This window comes from Aotus nancymaae, unplaced genomic scaffold (assembly GCF_030222135.1).
Source record: "Aotus nancymaae isolate 86718 unplaced genomic scaffold, 86718_ANA_hifiasm-v0.15.2.pri h1tg000028l, whole genome shotgun sequence".
NCBI classification, from domain to species: domain Eukaryota; kingdom Metazoa; phylum Chordata; class Mammalia; order Primates; family Aotidae; genus Aotus; species Aotus nancymaae.
Window position 1 is genome coordinate 10,219,409 of NW_026988441.1, and position 18,225 is coordinate 10,237,633.

General features: G+C 51.5%; 2 protein-coding genes across 3 annotated transcripts in view; both read right to left on the reverse strand.

Moving 5' to 3' along the window:
• PVR (PVR cell adhesion molecule) lies at window positions 1–17,917 on the reverse strand. Its single transcript, XM_064382122.1, has 9 exons — window positions 17,852–17,917; window positions 16,191–16,719; window positions 12,089–12,550; window positions 9,823–10,119; window positions 6,664–6,781; window positions 3,434–3,582; window positions 2,448–2,570; window positions 502–533; window positions 1–90 (listed from the first exon to the last, which is right to left on the reverse strand). Exons 1-9 carry the CDS (start codon window positions 17,915–17,917, stop codon window positions 28–30), a joined length of 1,839 nt encoding a protein of 612 aa, XP_064238192.1. The 3' UTR covers window positions 1–27.
• The window catches only part of IGSF23 (immunoglobulin superfamily member 23), a 75,352-nt gene continuing 73,443 nt past the window's right edge, over window positions 16,317–18,225 (reverse strand). The window contains exon 10 of one of the 2 annotated variants that reach the window (XR_010344253.1): window positions 16,317–16,405. The gene's annotated coding sequence lies outside the window, so the exon portion shown is untranslated. Of the gene's footprint in view, window positions 16,406–16,641; window positions 16,796–18,225 lie in introns of those variants that run through there. The other variant, XR_010344252.1, reaches the window with a different exon arrangement.

Consider the following 18,225-nt stretch of genomic DNA (forward strand, 5'->3'; position numbering starts at 1 on the left):
CTCTCTCCCCGCTCAGACCCGACGCTGTCACCTTGTGCCCTCTGCCTGTGGATCCTGGGAAGAGTTGGCCACAGGTGCATAGGAGACGGGCTGGAAGAGAGTTTTCAAACCTTAGCCTCAGGGCTCTTTTGAACAAAATCAAAGAACATCTTCCCACCGAAGACCAGTGTGCAAAGAACTATAGGCCTGTCCCCTCCGCTCTCCCTGGAAGCCAGGGCGGTGCTTCTCAAGGTGTGGCCAAGGGTGGAGTTGGTGGGGAGGGCCGATATTAAAATGCAGATTCCCTGGCCTCGGCACAGACCACACTGTCGGGGGCTGTGTCTTAGCAAACTCTACAGGGGATTCTGCCCAGCAGGAAGGGTTGGGAAATGCTGCTCAAGGCAGCAGGAGAAAAGACCCAGAAGACCCAGGCTCCTGAGGCTGGGCTGCGGGCATCTGGAGACGTCTGGTTTGTAGTTGGTACAGACCCCACACCCTCCTCAGCTCCCACACTGCACTTACCCTGTTAACCAAGGTGCTGGCAGCCGTCCGACCTGGGGAAATAGGAGGGGAAGTCGTCAGGAAGGAACAAGGCTGGGAAGCTGGGAAGAAGATATGCCCGGGTGTCAGGGCCCTGAAAACGCCAAGTTCTGCCTCTGCCGTTACATGGGGCGCCACTTCCCTTAACGCTATACACGTTTGTCACACAGGGATGGCGGGTATGCTCGTCAAGGATTTGAGACCAGCCTGGGCAAGACAGCAAGATCCCTGCCTCTAAAATAAAAAATTAAATAAATGGCAGTGTAGGCCGGGCACCGTGGCTCATGCCTGTAATCCCAGCACTTTGGGAGGCTGAAGTGGGCAGATCACGAGGTCAGGAGTTCGAGACCAGCCTGGCCAACATGGTGAAACCCTGTCTCTACTAAAAGTACAAAAATTAGATTTTTTAACTATCCATTAATTAAATAAAGATCCATAAATATCGAGCCTGGGCTCTGGAACCAGATGGATGGGTTCAAATTCCATCTCTGTCCTTTAGGAGCTGTGTAACCTTAGACCAGTGACTTAACCTCTCTGGTTTCAGTTTCCTAAACTACTGAACATGGGTTTATTTAGCAAACAGTAGTAGTATTCAGCAAATGGTAAATGTCTACTTTGTGCCAGGTACATTCTAGGTGCTGGGGACACACCTGTGAACAAAACAGATAAAAACGCCTGCTCTTGGCCAAGCATGGTGGCTCACGCCTGTAATTCCAGCACTCTGGGAGGAATTCCCCAAGGTGGGTGGATTGCTGGAGTCCAGTTCAAGAGCAGCCAGGGCAACACAGCGAAACCTCAACTTTACTAAAAATACAAAAAATTAGCCGGGCCTGGGAGTGCATGCCTATAGTCCCAGCTACTCAGGAGGCTGAGGTGGGAGAATCACCTGAACCTGGGAGGGTGAGGCTGCCGTGAGCTGATATCACGCCACTGCACTCTAGTCTGGGCAACAGAGAGAGAGGAAAAAAAAAAAAAGCCAGGCATGGTGGCTCACGCCTGTAATCCAGCACTTTGGGAGGCCCAGGTGATGAATCACGAAGTCAGAAGTTGGAGACCAGCCTGACCAACATGGTGAAACCCCCGTCTCTACTGAAAATACAAAACTTAGCTGGGTGTAGTGATGCACGCCTGTAATCCCAGCTACTTGGGAAGCTGAGGAATGAGATTAGCTTGAACCTGGGAGGCGGAGGCTGCAGTGGGCTGAGGTTGTGCCACTGCACTACAGCCTGGGTGACAGAGTGACAGCCTGCCTCAAAAATAAATAAATAAATAAATAAATATTAAAATCAAGGAAGTTGTAGTGACAGCCCGCCTCAAAATAAGTAAACAAACAAAATAAAATTAAAAATTAAAATCCAGGAGGTCGGACATATAAAGCAGCACATGGACAGTGCTCAGCAAAGTATCACTCCTCTGATTACAGAATTAGCTGGTACACTTCTCCAGAAGGAGCCATGGGAGGGTGCTCCAGGCAGGGGAACGGCCTATGGGCATCTCTTAAGGTGTGAAAGCATCAGACCCTGTTAGAGCTGAGGATCAGAGGTGCCAGTTCCTGCCACCTCCTCCTAGAGTCACTCCTGAACAAGGCAGATGGAGTAAGGCTGAGGGGTTAAGCATTACTTCACCCCTATCCTTCTGACAGGGACTCCCACATCACCTGAATGAAGTGCCGAAGCCTCAGGCCTGATACGATCTTCTCCCACTCTGTAAATACTTGTAAATGTAATAAATGAAGCAGTGAACGAGATTCCCTGGTTCTGCACCCTCGTTGGTCAAATGGGGAAAACCTCATGGCACTGGGGTGAGGATTCAGTGAGAGGCACACGGGAAGGGCTTAGCACAGAGCCCAGCACACAGTAGGTGCTCCATTATGGCAGCTTTGGTGATGCTCACTCGTGGAGACAGATAGCAATGCCAAAGGAACTTACGGGAACATCTGGACCAACAGAAATAAAGCCCAAACCCCAGCAGGGTCAGAACAACCAGGAGTCCCAGAAACAGGAGGAGGATGTTGTTCCAGGACATGCCTGGGGGTTCACTGGGAGGTCCCTCTGAAAGAGAAGGAAACAGGTATTTAGGTAAGGAAACTCTTGGGGTTTATCCCTCATTCTTGAAATGGCATCTCAAATTTCCTTACGGAGCCACCACTCCACCTGCCTCAGTCTATTTAATTCAGGTGGACTGGATCCTACCCTCTGGTTCCTAGAATGGGACTTTGACACAGGCCTGACCAATCAGAACATGCCATTCTCCCTGGCTGCTGTGATTGGTTCATAGGTAGGCTGTGGCCTAAGCTGGGCCAATGAGAGCCAGCCCTGGGACTTTGGCTACAGTTATGGAAAATGGTGTTTTTTTCCTCCTGCTGTTGCTATTCTGGTAGGATGTGAGCCTGTCACTGCTGAGGGCTATCTTGCTTCCCTGAGGACAGAGTCTTCCTGAGAATCAAGCCAGTATAACGAAAAGCAGAGGCAAGAGATGTATAAAATAAAAGTTCCTGGATTACATAGTTGGAACCCCTGGCTCTAACCATACCTGAAGGTGACATTTCAATAAACTCCTGGATTTTTTTTTTTTTTTCTTAGACTACTCTGAGTTGTGTTTCTGACAACTGCAATTGATAGAGTTCTGCCTAATACATTTGGAAAGGCCTGAGTCCCTGAGAGAGAGGGATTCCACATCTATCCCGACCCGGGTGTGCGGAGGGAGTGTATTCAGGCAGCTGAACAACGGTACCAGCGGTATGGTATGGTGTTAACAGGGGAGTAAAGCTGGCCCCACTGGTCCTTTTGTGAGAAGGCTTAGGAGAAGGATGGGAGCCGGCTGCTGTGATTGGTTCATAGAGAGCATTGGAGAGGGAACCCTGCCGCGACCTCTTCCTTTGGTCCCTGTTCTCCTCACCCAGGGAGTTCCTCACCTTTGACCTGGACAGTCAGTTCTGCCTGGCGAGCTCCTAGGGCACTGGTGACGTTGCAGATGAAAGTCGTGTTGATTGACTTGTCCACAGGATGGATGAGGAGCTGGGCGCCCTGGGCCACAGCAGAGGGCGGCAGAGGACCCATGGTACTGGGAGAGACAGAAGGGCGAGTCTCTGCTGCGAGTCTGGAGTGACAGTGATTGAGCACCCACTACTTGCCAGAAACCCTCACGCCCTCTATGGTATAAGCCGAGAGCAATTCTGGAGGACGCCCCCAACCCCCGACTCTTCCCTTCCTCTCATGCCCACACCCAAACCATCAGCCAATCCTTAGGCCCCGCCCTAAGATCCATCCAGAATCCCACGGCTCCTCAGGGCCGCCTCCCTGCTCTGACCTGGTACATTCTGGCCCCCAGCAGCCGCCTCCACGCTGGGCTCCATTTCCGCCCTCGCCCCCTCGTTTGTTCCCCACTTGGCCACCAGAGGTCGCCTGTGAACCCTAAGTCAGTTCTTATCACTCAGCTCAGCACCCTCTGGTGGCTTAGCCTGGCTCAGAGTAAAACCGAACTCTCCTCCGTGTCACAGGCCCCACGTAACCTGGCCCCTGCTACCTCTGCCCCTGTTTTCCACGACCCTCCCCTTTGTTCCCGCCTCTGTATCCACAGTGTCCTTGCTGGTCCTGAAACTCTCCAGTTAGGTGTCCTGGGTGTTTGCTTATGCAGGGACTGATGGATAGAAATGGGTTTGCCTGGCCGGGCGCAGTGGCTCACGCCTATAATCCCAGCACTTCGGGAGGCCGAGGCGGGTGGATTACGAGGTGAGGAGTTCAAGACTAGCCTGGCCAAGATGGTGAAACCCCGTCTCTACTAAAAATACAAAAATTAGCCGGGCATGGTGGCGGGCGCCTGTAAATCCAGCTACGCAGGAGGATGACGCAGAGAATTGCTTGAACCAGGGAGGTGGAGGTTGCAGTGAGCCGAGATTGCGCCACTGCACTCCAGCCTGGGTGACAGAGTGAGACTCTGTCTCAAAAGAAAAAAAAAAGAAAAAGAAATGGGTTTCCTATACTGTTCCCTCTGCTAGAATGCTTTGCCCCCACGTACCCACAGAGCTCACCCTCACCTCCTTCACCTTAGCAACATCTCACTTGGCCACCCTATTTCAGCTGTGATGACCACCCTTCCCATCCCCATTCTCTCTCTCTCTTGCTCTCTAATTTTATCGTTATTTTTTGAGACAGGGCCTCACTCTGTCACCTGTGCTGCAGTGCAGTGGCACCACCTTGGCTCACTGCAACCTCTACCTCCTGGGTGCATGCAATCTTCCCACCTCAGCCTCCTGAGTAGGTGGGACTGCAGGTGTGCCCTCCCACACCCAGCTAAGTTTTGTATCTTTTTTGGTAGAAATGGGGTTTCACTGTGTTGCCAGGCTGGTCCCGAACTTCTGGCCTCAAGTGATCTTCCCATCTCAGCATCCCAAAGTGCTGGGATTACAGGCATGAGCCACAGCGCCTGGCCCCCATCCCCTTTTCTGCTTTATCTTCTCCATGGTATTTATCGCCATTGCACACACACTCACACTTTACGACTTTATCTTGCTTCTTTTTTCTTTCCCCACTGGAATGGAAGCTCCATATGGGGAGGAAATCTGGTCTGTTTTATTGACTACTATATGCTGGTTAATTGCACCTGGCACACAGTAAGTAGTCAAGGAACACTAGTTGAATGAACAGAGGTAGAGATGGAAGTATTGGGCTTTGGGCACTCTGCAAAGCTGGGATGCAAACGCAGCCATCTGGCTCAAGAGGCTGAATTGTGGTGCTTTGAGGCAGGTCAGTAAAGGCACCGTCACACCATCAAAAACCTCTGACCGGCAATTCCTTCCACTGACAACTGACAAATGACCACGGGGATGGTCACCATGGCATTTGCAGAGTTGAAAATGGAAACCAACATCTGCGTCCTGTACTAGGGATGGTTAAATAACTGATGACATCCACGTATGTTGGAATCTCTTCCCTGCACTTTGGGAGGCCCAGGCAGGAGGACTGCTTGAGTTCAGGAGTTCAAGACCAGCCTGGGCAATGTAGTGAGATCTCATCTCTATTTCTTAATTTTTTTTTTAAAGGTGATAAAATCCCAGCAACATTAAAGAAGGGGCCATGTTAGCCAGGCGTGGTGGTGTGTGCCTGTAGTCCCAACTATCTGGGAGGCTGAGGCTGGAGGATCACTTGAGCCCAGGAGCTCAAGGCTTCAGTGAGCTGTGATTGTGCCACTGCACTCCAGCCTGAGCAACAGAGTGAGGCCTTGTTTTTAAAAAAAAAAAAGCAGGGGAGCTGAGGGTGCTTTGAAATGCATAATATGATTGAGGGATGAATAGAGGGACGGAAGGATTCACAGAAATGTGATAAAGCAAGCACAGCAAAATGTTAGTGGGGCAATCCACATGGTGGAATCTTAAGTGTTCACTGGAAAATTAGGCTTTTTCTGTATGTTCGACAATCTTCCTAATACAATATGTGGGAAATGGGCTTGTGGATCTATGTGCTTTGAGATGGAAAGATATTCACAAGATAGAGGAAAAGTTTCAAAATTATATGTATGGCATAATTCCAGTTTTTGTTTAGAAACACAGAGATAAAAGACAGAAGGGTGTATAATGAGGGCCACTGGGTATTTCCGGAGGTGGCTGGGTACGCTTGACTAGAGGTGCTGCAACTCAATAGCCTGGCGTTTCTAAAGCGACATGAGTTATTTTTGTAATAAGGAAAAAGGCCTAAGGCTGGGTGAGGTGGCTTACGCCTGTGATCATAGCATTTTGGGAGGCTGAGGTGGTTTGATTGCTTGAGTCCAGGAGATTGAGACCAGCCTGGGCAATGTGGCAAAACCCTGTCTCTGCAAAAAATACAACAAAATTAGATGAGTGTGGTGGCCTATACCTGTAGTTCCAGCTACTCAGGAGGCTGAAGTGGGAGGATCACCGAGCCCAGGGAGGTTCAGGCTGCAGTGAGCTATGATCATGGCACTGAACTCCAGCCTGGGTGACAGAGCCCCAGCCCCTCCTCCCTCAGATCCCGGAGTCCAGGTCCCCAGTCCCTCCTCCCTCAGACCCAGGAGTCTGGGCCTCAGCTCCTCCTCCCTCAGACCCAGGAGTCCAGACCCCCAGCCCCTCCTCCCTCAGACCTAGGAGTCCAGGCCCCCAACCCCTCTTCCCTGAGACCCAAGACTCACGTGCTCCACTCATAGCCTGTGGGCTCTGGGTTGCTGTGAGCGTCGCAGGTCAGGTTGGCGTCAGTCTGGCCGAGGTACCAGTTGCCATCATAGCCAGAAATGGATACCTCTGGGGGATCTGCAGGAAGTGGACACAGAGGTTCACAGACAGGGAGCCTTTGGTGGGCCTAGGGCTACATGGGATTCACATTACTGCAGGAAAAGGTCTGGGCATGTTTGGGGAACAGTGGGAGCTGGAGAGGCCTAGGAGGGGTCTAGGGAGATGGGGTGCCACAGAGAGCAGAAGCCTGGGAGTCCCTGGTCAGTGGGGACATGGAGAGGGCTTCCAAGGACCTGCTTTTCTCCACTAGCTTTCCTAGGTAGCCTGGTCCAGGTATGTGTTGGGTGTCCTGCGGGAAAAGGCCTCCTTGTCTCACTCATAGGCAACTGTCACTCGTAACACACAACAGTGTATTCGAGGCTCTGACAAGTCCTGCGGGAAAGAGCACTGGATAAATCGCCCTGCTCTAGGGTGCTGCTCAGCCATCCCAGACATGACCGACAGCGAAGATCCTTCAGCATCCTCAGGAGGAAGGTCGGTGGGACAGGGTTTGTTGGGGGTGAGGGGTGGGAGTCAGTGTGGAGGGACTCCAGTGTAGACAGCACCTGAGGGAATCTGTGTACCAGTTGCCTGGTGGGGGAGCAGGCAGTATAAACGAAGATGGAAGGAACAGTATGGATGATGCCTAGAAGAGCTTGTGTGGATATTAGTGACAGGCTCAGTGTAGACCTGGCGTTAGAATATCATAGCAGATGCTATAATGTCCGGCCCGTGTTCAAAATGCTGGGGTGGGGGTGAGATCACTTCCATATATAGAGTGTGTCCCAGGGAGCCGGTGAAATTGAAACAGGCTGTGTGTGCGTGTGTCTGTGTGTGTGTGTAGACAGTATTTGGATGAGCCAGTGTAGACGATGTGGGAGCTTAGTCTAGATCTATGCTCTCCAATATGGCACCTACTGACCACATGTGACTACCGAGCCCTTGAAACATGGCCAGGCCGAAATACACACCAGATTTCAAAGGCTTACTAGGGCAAAATAAATGGGAGAGATCTCAAGAAAAAAATTTAGAAATGAATTACAAGTTGAAATAATATTTTGGGCATATCGGGGTAAGTAAAGGCAACTATTAAAATTAATTTTGGCCAGGCACAGTGACTCATGCCTGTAATCTCAGCATCTTGGGAGGTTGAGGCAGGAGGATCGCTTGAGCCCAGGAGTTTGAGACCAGCCTGGGCAATATAGGGAGATCCTGTCACTACAAAAAATACACTAGGCTGGGTGCAGTGGCTCACGCTTCTAATACCAGCACTTTGTGAGGCCAAGATGGGCAGATCACATCAGGAGTTCAAGACCAGCTTGGTCAAGATGGTGAAACCCTGTCTCTACTAACAATACAAAAATTAGCTGGGCATGGTGGCGGGGGCCTATAATCCCAGATACTGGGGAGGCTGAGGTAGGAGAATCACTTGAACCCGAGAGGCGGGGGTTGCAGTGAGCCAAGATTGCACCACTGCACTCCAGCCTGGGCAACAGAGCAAGACTCTGTCTCAAAATAAATAAATGAAAAAAAAAATAAAGTAGCCGGGCATGGTGTCACATGCCTGTAGTCCAGCTACTCAGGAGACTGAGGCTGAGGTGGGAGGATCGCCTGAGCCCAGGAGGTCAAGGCCGCAGTGAGCTGTACCACCACACTCCAGCCTGGGTGGCAGAATAAGAACCCATCTCAGATAAATAAATAGGTAAGTAAATACACAAATAAATTTCATCTCTTTCTTGTCATTTTGTAATGGATGGCTATTGGAGAATTTCAAGTCCTCTATGCAGCTTGCATGCTATTTCTGTTAGACAGCACTGGTGAGCGAGTGCTTGGGGCTGTCAGTGGAGATAAATGTGTGGGTGTCAATGTCAATGGCACCATGCGGGAGCTAGTGGAGGTGACACTGTGCAGGAGAACCGGGACAGACGGTGTGAGGGGGCTGTGCAGGCCAGTGTGGCGATGTGGGGCAAGACTGGACAGCCTGTAGATGAGCCAGTGTAGACAATACTGGGCAGAGGGATGTGTAGACTACACCGGGGGACTAGGCTGCAGACTCTGCTCAGTGCAGCCAGCACCCAGGGGAGACTGTCGATCGTGGCTCAGGGGAACTGGAGATACAGTGTGGGAGGTGAATGCAGACAGTTCCCCAGGGAGGCAGGGTAGACAATGGGAGGGGGCACTTTAGAGAGTGCCTACGACCGGGCGAGGTGGCTCACGCCTGCAATCCCAGCACGTTGGGAGGCCGAGGAGGGCAGATCACGAGGTCAGGAGATATAGACCATTCTGGATAACACGGCGAAACGCCATCTCTACTAAAAATACAAAAAATTAGCTGGGCGTGGTGGCATGTGCCTGTAGTCCCAGCTACTTGGGAGGCTGAGGCAGGAGAATAGCTTGAGCATGGAAGGCGGAGGCTGCAGTGAGCCGAGGTCACCCCACTGCACTCCAGCCTGGGTGACAGAGTAAGACTCTGCCTGAAAAAGAAAAGAAAAGAAACGGACAAGGGAGTGGGTGTAGACAAGGGAGGCTGTGCTGACAGTGGCCAGGAGAGCCAACATGGGGAAGGTCATCGTGGATAGTTGCCTGGGGAAGGGGGTGTAGCCAGTGTTTGGGGGCCGCGCAGACTGTGCTCAAGGGAGTCAACAGAGTGTGCGGTATCAGTGTAGACAGCGGCTAGAGGAGCCACAGTCACACCAGTAATCCCAGTTACTCGGGAGGCTGAGGCAGGAGAATTGCTTGAATTCAAGAAGCAGAGGTTGCAGTGAGCTGAGACTGCACCGCTGCACTCCAGCCTGGGAACAGAGTGAGATGCTGTCTCAAAGAAAAAAAAGAGAGAGGGCAGACAATCTGGGTGTCAGCACTGACCGTGGCCCAATTAGCTGGTGTAGACAATAGGGGCAGTGTTGTCTATGGCCCAGGGGAGCTGGTGTAGACAGTGGGGGTAGGCCATGCAGACAGGAGTCAGGGGAGCCCGTGCAGATGATGGAAGCAATGCCTACAGTGTCCTGGGGAGTCAGTGTAGACAGGGGTGGGGGCGGCCCGGCAGGGGTTCTCGCCGTGGTTGACTTGGGCACACTCACAGTACACGGTGAGGTTCACAGCCAGCAGCTGAGGCTTCTCGAAGCTCTCGTGCTCTACTTTGCAGGTCACAATCTTGCCGTCCACCTGGCTTGAGGGTGCCAAAATCCAGAGGCTGGTGACGGTGACCGTGCCAGACAGGCGCCCTTGCACCTGGGTCATATTGGCCATCCCGCCCAGGTCTGAGTGCCAGGTGATTCGGGCAGGCGGGCGACCCCCTGTGGAGATGCATCGGGCCACGGGCACAGGCTCTCTGGTGAGCTGGACCTTCTGAGCCTCAGCTGTGTTCTGGGGCTTGGCTAGGAAGAGGAACAAAAGCAACAGGTCATCCAATGAACCCTTCCGTGGTAGAAGAGGGGGATTCATTAAGGGTACAGGATGGTATGCTGGCTGGGCATGGTGGCTCACACCTGTAATCCCAGCACTTTGGGAGGTTGAGGTGGGTGGATCACTTGAGGTCAAGAGTTCGAGACCAGCCTGGCCAACATGGTGAAACTCTGTCTCTACTAAAAATGCAAAAATTAGCCAGGGTATGGTGGCACACACCAGTAATCCCAGTTACTTGGGAGGCTGAGGCTGGATAATTGCTTGAACTCAGGAGACGGAGGTTGCAGTGAGCCAGGATTGAGCCACTGCACTCCAGCTGGGCAACAGAGCAAGATTCTGTCTCAAAAAAAACCCAAAAGTGTACAGGATGGCATGGTTCAAACCCCAGCTCTGTCCCTGAGCAGCTGGGTGGCCTTGGGCAAGTCTGTGCCTCAGTTTCCTTGTCTGTCAACAAGAGATAATGATGGGATCACAGGCATGAGAATATTCCGGTAAAGCTCTAAGAATGGTACTTGGCACATAAGTGCTCAATAAATATTATTTGGTGGAAAGTGCTGGGGCCCAGCAGTGACCAAAATAGCCCTGGTTCTGCCCTCATGGGTACTCAGTCCAAGGGGCAGAAATACTCTTTTCCAGGCAGTGATGACTTGGAGAAGGCAGGGCTGGGACGGGGAAACCCAGAGGGGGTTATCCTAGTCTGGGCCTCAGTGGAAGAGAGGAAGCCTGAGCTCTGAAGTTGAGAAGGGAAGTGACTTGCCCACGGTCACAGAGCTATAAGCAGCAGAGCTAGACTTTCACATAAAGTCTGTTCGACTCCAAAACCACCTTGACCATCTCTTAATCATCCTCCTGGTGATTCCCAAACCTGGGACTTCCTTCCCCATCATTACCTGTATTATTATTTACCCAAGGTTTCTCCTTAACTTGACTCACTACTTCTGTTTTACCTCATCCTATAAACCGTGATACCCAGAATCCCAGGCTTGTTGGAGTGACAAGAGTTGCCTTTGATTGGATGCTGTGTGCCAGTTGCAAACCCGTGAAATTTCATGAATTACTCATGCACAAGCCTGGAATAGTTCCTGGCACATAAACTTAAAAACCAAACATCAACAATGAAAAAGGCGGGCATAGGGGCACATTCCTGTAATTCCAGCTACAGGGAGGGCAGGAGCATTCCTAGAGCCCAGGAGTTCCTGGCTGCAGTGAGCTATGATCACGCCACTGCACTCCAGCCTGGGTGACAGAGCAAGACTCTGTCTCAAAAAAAAAAAAAAAAAAAAAAGGGTCAGTTATTTTGAATCCTTATGGTGATCCCCATCCCACAGATGAGGAAACTGAGGCACAGAGACTTCTTGCTCAAGTTCCAGGAGGAGGGCCTCATGGAGCTCATGAAAATGAAAGCATGACCCCCCTCCTCTTTTGGGTATGAGGATCTTTGCTTTTCTGTCTGTTTCAACTTTCTCCTTCTTCACCAAGTAAAGTAACAGTAACGGACAGCTCTAAGCCATGAAGCACCTCTGCTCTAAGCCTTCACCCGGACACTCAGGACAGCTTTCCAAGGGTGATGCTATTGTCACCAATCCTTTTACAGATGAGGAAAGGAGGGACCCAGAAGACGCCACCCAGGCCTCCTCCCTTCCCAGTGCCCTCCCAGCCCCCTTTCCAATATACCCCTTCCCCTCCCTCAAGGTGATCCCAGGCTTGGAGGTCCTTACTCCCGGGGATCTCCCCTCTCTTCCTGCCCTGTAGCCCCTCCCCCACTAGCCTCCCCCACTCCACCCCTCATCATTGCCCTGCCCCTTCCTTTAGTCCCAGGGAATCTGCTGTGGAGGGAATCTCCCTCCCTCCCAGGCCTTCCCGCTCTTTACCTACCTCCCTGATCCTCCCACCAAATCTCCGCCTTTCATTCAGCCCCTGCCCCAACGCGCCCCACCTCACCGAACACTCGGAGCCAGGTAACCGCGCTCCTGCTGCCCTGCGGGAACGTGACGAACAGGCAGGTGTAGTTGCCTTCATCCTCGGCGCGCAGCTCGAACACCCTCAGCGAGGCATCCCGCAGCTCCGCCCCTAGCCTGGCGGCCACGAATTCCAGCCGTTTGGACTCCGGGTAGTTGGGGCCCTGAGTACGGTGGAAGACGGCCACGCTGCGTGAGTCACCGAGCCGCGTCCAAGTCAGCTGCGACACGTGCGTCACCTCCGTGCTGGGCAGCTGCAGGTGGCAGGGCAGCGTCACGGAGTCACCCAAGAAGCCGTGCACCTGGGTAGGCGCCTTCAGGACGATGTCTCCTGCGGAGAACCGAAGAGAAGGTATCAGATCTGGGGCGTTCTGGGGCCAGATAGGGAGGGGCTCCGGGAGGCCTGGCACCCGGGCGTGCACTGGCACGCTGGGATCCTGGAGCCCTGGTGGGCGGTGGGAGGTGGGGAGGGGGGGACTGGGGCACGACTTGCGGTCATGGCAGGCAAGGAGGGTAAGGGCGTCTGGGATGGTCGTGCCCTTTCACTTTTTGGCCATTTATTATCATATTTCCTCTATTATTACCGTATTTCCCTCAATCTCGACATCATCGATTTTAAAAATTGTGGTAAATATTGTGGTTTAAAAAATTAAATTTACCGCCGGTGCGGTGGCTTATGTCTGTAATCCCAGCCCTTTGGGAGGCTGAGGTGGGCGGCTCATAAGGTCAGGAGTTCTAGACCAGCCTGGCCAACATGGTGAAACCCAATCTCTACTAAAGATACAAAAAATTAGTCGGGCGTGGTGGCGAGAGCCTGGAATCTCAGCTCCTCGGGAGGCTGAGGCAGGAGTATCGCTTGAACGCGGGAGCCGGAGGTTGGAGTGAGCCTAGATCTCACCATTCCACTCCAGCCTGGGCGACAGGGCGAGACTCCATATTAAAAACAAACAACAGACACACACACACACACACACACACACACACACACAAACTAAATGTACCATTTAAGCCATTTAAAGCATACAATTCAGTGGCACTATGTACATTTCATGATGTTGTGCAACCATTACCACTACATAGCTCCAAAACTTTTTCTTTTCTTTTCTTTTTTTTTTGAGACCGAGTCTCACTCTGATGCCAGGCTGCTGGAGTACAGTGGTGAGATCTTGGCTCGCTGCAACCTCCAACGCCTGGGTTCAAGCGATTCTCCTGCCTCAGCCTCCCGAGTAGCTGGGACTAAAAAGTAGCATGGCTAATTTTTTGTATTTTTAGTGTAGATGGGGTTTCACCACATAGGCGAGGAAAATCTCATAATCTTGATCTCTTGACCTCGTGATCCGCCCGCCTCTGCCTCCCAAAGTGCTGGGATTACAGGTGTGACCCACCGCACCCAGCCCAGAACTTTTTCATCACACCGGTGTTGTAGGTTTCACATACTATGACTGCTATAATTTACAGCACAACTTGCTGTTCCCAATGTAGAAAACAGGGAGAACTCTTGAGTCTTCAAATCTGTGAAACACTCTATTACTCTGGGTGGGTCCTGGCTGGAAGAATGTAGGGGATCGTGGCACAAAAGGAAGGCAATTATAGCCCAGGAGTTTTGGGTTCCTTCAGATCTCTGCTGTGAGGCCTCAGGCAGGTTACTTAACCTCTGATTCTTTTTCCTAGTTAGTAAAATGAGACTTAGAACAGTGGACATTCACAGGGTGCTGACACAGCTCAGGGGCTCTTCTGGGCACTTTACATACCTATTGGCATTTAGTCCCTGAGGCAAACACTACTGCTAGCATTTTACAGATAGGGAAACTGACACACAGAGTGCAGTGTCAGCCAAGTCATATGGAGGTCTAGTGGCAGAGATGGGATTTGAACCTGGGTGGTCTGTAGTCAGAGTCTGACCTCTGATCCCCCAGGTCCTATATGAAAATCTTTCTGCTAAGGGCCTTAGCACATAGTAGGTCCTAATATGTGTCAGCTCTTATTGAGACTAATAAACATAGTCCTATTCATTCTTTTTTATTTTTAAATGCTTATTTAATTATTTTTGTAGAGATGGGGTCTTGCCATGTTGCCCAGGCTGCTTTTGAATTCCTAAGCTCAAGTGATCCTCCCATCTCAGCCTCCCAAAGTGCTGGGATTGCAGGCATAAGCCACTGTGCCTGGCTGCAATCAGCCTGGGGAGCATAGCAAAACTCCATCTCTAACAAAAACACAAAGAAATTAGCCAGGTGTGGTGGTGAGCGCCTATTATCCCAGCTACTCCAGAAGCCAAGGTGAGAGGATCGCTTGAGCCTGGGAAGTTGAGGTTGCAGTGAGCAGGGACTGTGTCACTGCACTCCAGCTTGGGCGACAGAGCAAGACCCTGTTTCTCTCTCTCTCTCTCTCTGTCACACACGCACACACACAAATATATATATATATATAAATATATATATAAAAAATATAAAAAATATTTATGTACTCATTAAATATTAATAAAATATATCATTATATAAATAATATATGTTATAAATATATAATATATATTTAAAATAGCTACTAAATATATATTTACTATATATTTATTAATAAATATATAACATGTAATATATAATTATATATAATAATAATTATAATATATAATATATATACTTATATCAGGAGTTTGAGACCAGCCTGGCCAACATGATGAATCCCTGTCTCTACTAAATATACAAAAAAAATGGCTGGGTATGGTGGCTCACGCCCGTAATCCCAACACTTTGGGAGGCCAAGATGGGGCAATCATGAGGTCAGGAGTTCGAGATCAGCCTGGCCAACATGGCGAAACCTCGTCTCTACTAAAAATACAAAAAATTAGCTGGGCTTAGTGGCAGGCGCTTGTAATCCCAGCTACTCAGGAGGCTGAGACAGGAGAATCTCTTGAACCCGGGCGGTGGAGGTTGCAGTGAGCAGAGATAGTGCCACTGCACTCCAGCTGGGCGACAGAGTGAGACTCTGTCTCAAAAAAAAAAAAGTAAGAAAAAAATTAGCCAGGTGTGGTAGCACATGCTACTTTCGAGGCTGAGGCAGGAGAATCACTTGAACCTGGGAGGAGGAGGCTGCAGTGAGTCGGAGGCTGCAGTGTGGGGAGCAGGACACTGCACTCCAGCCTGGGTGATGGAGTGAGAGTCTGTCTCAAAAAAAAAAAAAGAAAAAAGAAAAAAGAAAGAATGGCCGGGCACGGTGGCTCACGCCTGTAATCCCAACACTTTGGGAGGCCGAGGCGGGTGGATCACGAGGTCAAGAGATCGAGACCATCCTGGTCAACATGGTGAAACCCCGTCTCTACTAAAAATACAAAAAATTAGCTGGGCACGGTGGCGGGTGCCTGTAATCCCAGCTACACAGGAGGCTGAGGCAGGAGAATTGCCTGAACCCAGGAGGCGGAGGTTGCGGTGAGCCGAGATCGCGCCATTGCACTCCAGCCTGGGTAACGAGAGAAACTCCGTCTCAAAAAAAAAAAGAAAAGAAAAAAAGAAAGAAAGAATGAATGGCCAGCCAGACATTGGAGTCAGAAGGGGAATGGTGTCGAGTGTCGCCCACTGTCCTCCTCCCCAACATCAACCATCCTCTCCGCCCAGACACAGCATACCCAGCAGGGGTGTGGCCTGAGTGTGGTGAGCCGCGGGGACTGAGTGAGGTAATTCGGCTTGAATCACCGTCCGCTGATTTTCCCTGATTCATTTGCCATTTTGGGAAAATTTCTGTACCCAACCTCCATCCCCTTTCTGGGGGGGCCCAGCCGGTGTTCTTGCCAGTTTCGAGAAATTTCTGTACCCAACTAACTCCCACCGCCATCCGGGTGGCTAAGAGGAGGGTCCTGCCTTCGCCCCGTGTTCCTGCCGATTTCGAGGAAGTTCTAAACCCAACTCAGACTGCTGTCCGGGTGGCTAAAAGGAGGCTCCTGCCCTCTCCCTGTGTTCCTTCCAACCCCGGGGCAGAAACGGGGGTTGGGTGGCGCCGAGCCGCGCCGTCACCTTCGGGGACTCGGGGGGCCGAGTGCCCGGTTGGGTTGCGGAGCTGGGAGGACGGGGCCGCCGGACTGCGCGGAGGTCACTCACCGGTTCCCGGGCATGACCACAGCACCAGCAGAGCCAGCAGCAGCAGCGGCCACGCGGCGGCCATGGCTCGGGCCGTGCCAGCTACTCCGGGCATCTGGGCCCCGGCGGGGGTGCCGCCTCCACGCTCCCCGGCGCGCTCGCTCTGCCGCAACTGCTGCGAGTCCAGATCCCGGAGCTCGGGTCCTGGAATCCCCGTGGGGCGGCTCCGCCAGTGCCTGGGAAGGGGAATACCCGCTTTTTTAAGCTCCAGACGAATGACTGGCGAGGAGGGCAGTGGGCAGCCGGGTGCCCCTGGGCGCGGGGGCTCCAATCTGCGCATGTCTCTCAGGGCGCTCAGTCCGGAGACAGACGCTTGCTGGTTCCCTAGGTGCGCACGAGAGGAGGCGGCTTCTCGTGTGAGGACGCCAACTTTCCAGAGGCGCGGGGAGACATTCGGCAACCGAGGCTCGGGGTTGCCGCGTGGCAGAGCTGAGGTTCCAACTCGTGATGGGACAGATCCTGAGCCCACCAGGCTGTGCTTCCACGCAGCCTAAACCCGTGGGCTTTGGGGTCCTGGGCTCATGTTGGGCAAATGGCTTTTCCTCGAGTGCCCTCTGATTCTTTACCTGAAAAATGGGCATAGTAGGGCGCAGTGGCTCAGGCCTGAAATCTCAGCACTTTGGGAGGCTGAGGCGGGAGGACTGTGGGAGCTCAGGAGTTAGAGGCTGTAGTGAGCCACCATCGCGCCACCCAACTACAGCTTGGGTGACAAAACCGGACTTTGTTTCAAAAAAAAAAAAAAAGTTGGGGGTCGGGGGAGCAGGCTCAGTGGCTGACGCTTGTAAGCCAGCACTTTGGGAGGGCAAGCAGCTGGATCACCTTAGGTCAGGAGTTCAAGACCAGCCTGGTCAACATGGCAAAACCCCGTCTTTACTACAAATACAAAAATTAGCTGGGCATGGTGGCACATGCCTGTAGTCCCAGCTATTAGGGAGGCTGAGATAGGAAAATCGCTTGAACCTGGGAGGTGGGGTTGCAGTGAACCAAGATCCGGCCTCTGCACTCCAGCCTGGGTGACAGAGCAAGACTCCATCTCAAAAAGAAAAAAGAAAAAGCATACTAACAATACTTAGCTCACATTGTGGTTTGTAAAAAGCTTAAACAAGAAACTGCTTAGCTCAATTTCAGGTCTGAACTAAATAAAAGGCAGATAGACCAACAATAGCAGCAGTAGCAGTGGCAATTATTATTATTGTTGCTTTACAGTTGCCATCAAAAACTAATGTTCATGAGAATGGTGATTCATTCACTCTTCATTCAACGTGTATGTATTAAGCCAGCCAGTAACCCAGGTGCTGGGGATACAGCAGAAAATAAGACAGACAAAAATCTCTGCCTTTAATGAAGACTGTGTTCTAGTGGAAGGAAACAGACCGTAAGTAGATTAACACAGAGAACTCCATCATGCCTGGGGGGGAGATAAGTGTTATGGACCAACCTGCGGTAGGGAGAGGGGAGGAGGGAGGGACAGAGAGAGAAAGAAATGGAAGAGAAACAGAGAGACACACTCAGAGATAGGGACTGGGAGACAGAGACAGAGAGAGATTGAAGGAGAGACACAGCATAGACAGTGAGATGAGAGAGAAATGAGAGGTGACAGAGAGAGATTTGGAGAGCCATACCCTCAGAGATAGAGCCTGAGAGACTTCCTGGTCCCCAGAGGTGTCTGTCCCAGCCAGGATCTCCATGAGGACGACTAACAGCAGCTCTGGTCCCTCTTCTCTAACATCCTTATATCCTTTTTATTTAAAATTTTTTTCAGACAGGGTCTCACCATTTCACCGAGGCTGGAGTACAGTGGTACCATCATTGCTCATTGCAGCCTCCACCTCCTGGGGTCAACTACTCCTGCCTTCACCTCCCCGGTAGTTGGGACCATAGGTGTATGCGATAACTCCTAGCTAGTTTTTAAATTTATTATAGAGACGGCGTCTCATTATGTTGCTCAGGCTGGTCTTGAACGCCTGGCCTCAAGCGATCCTCCCACCTTGACCTC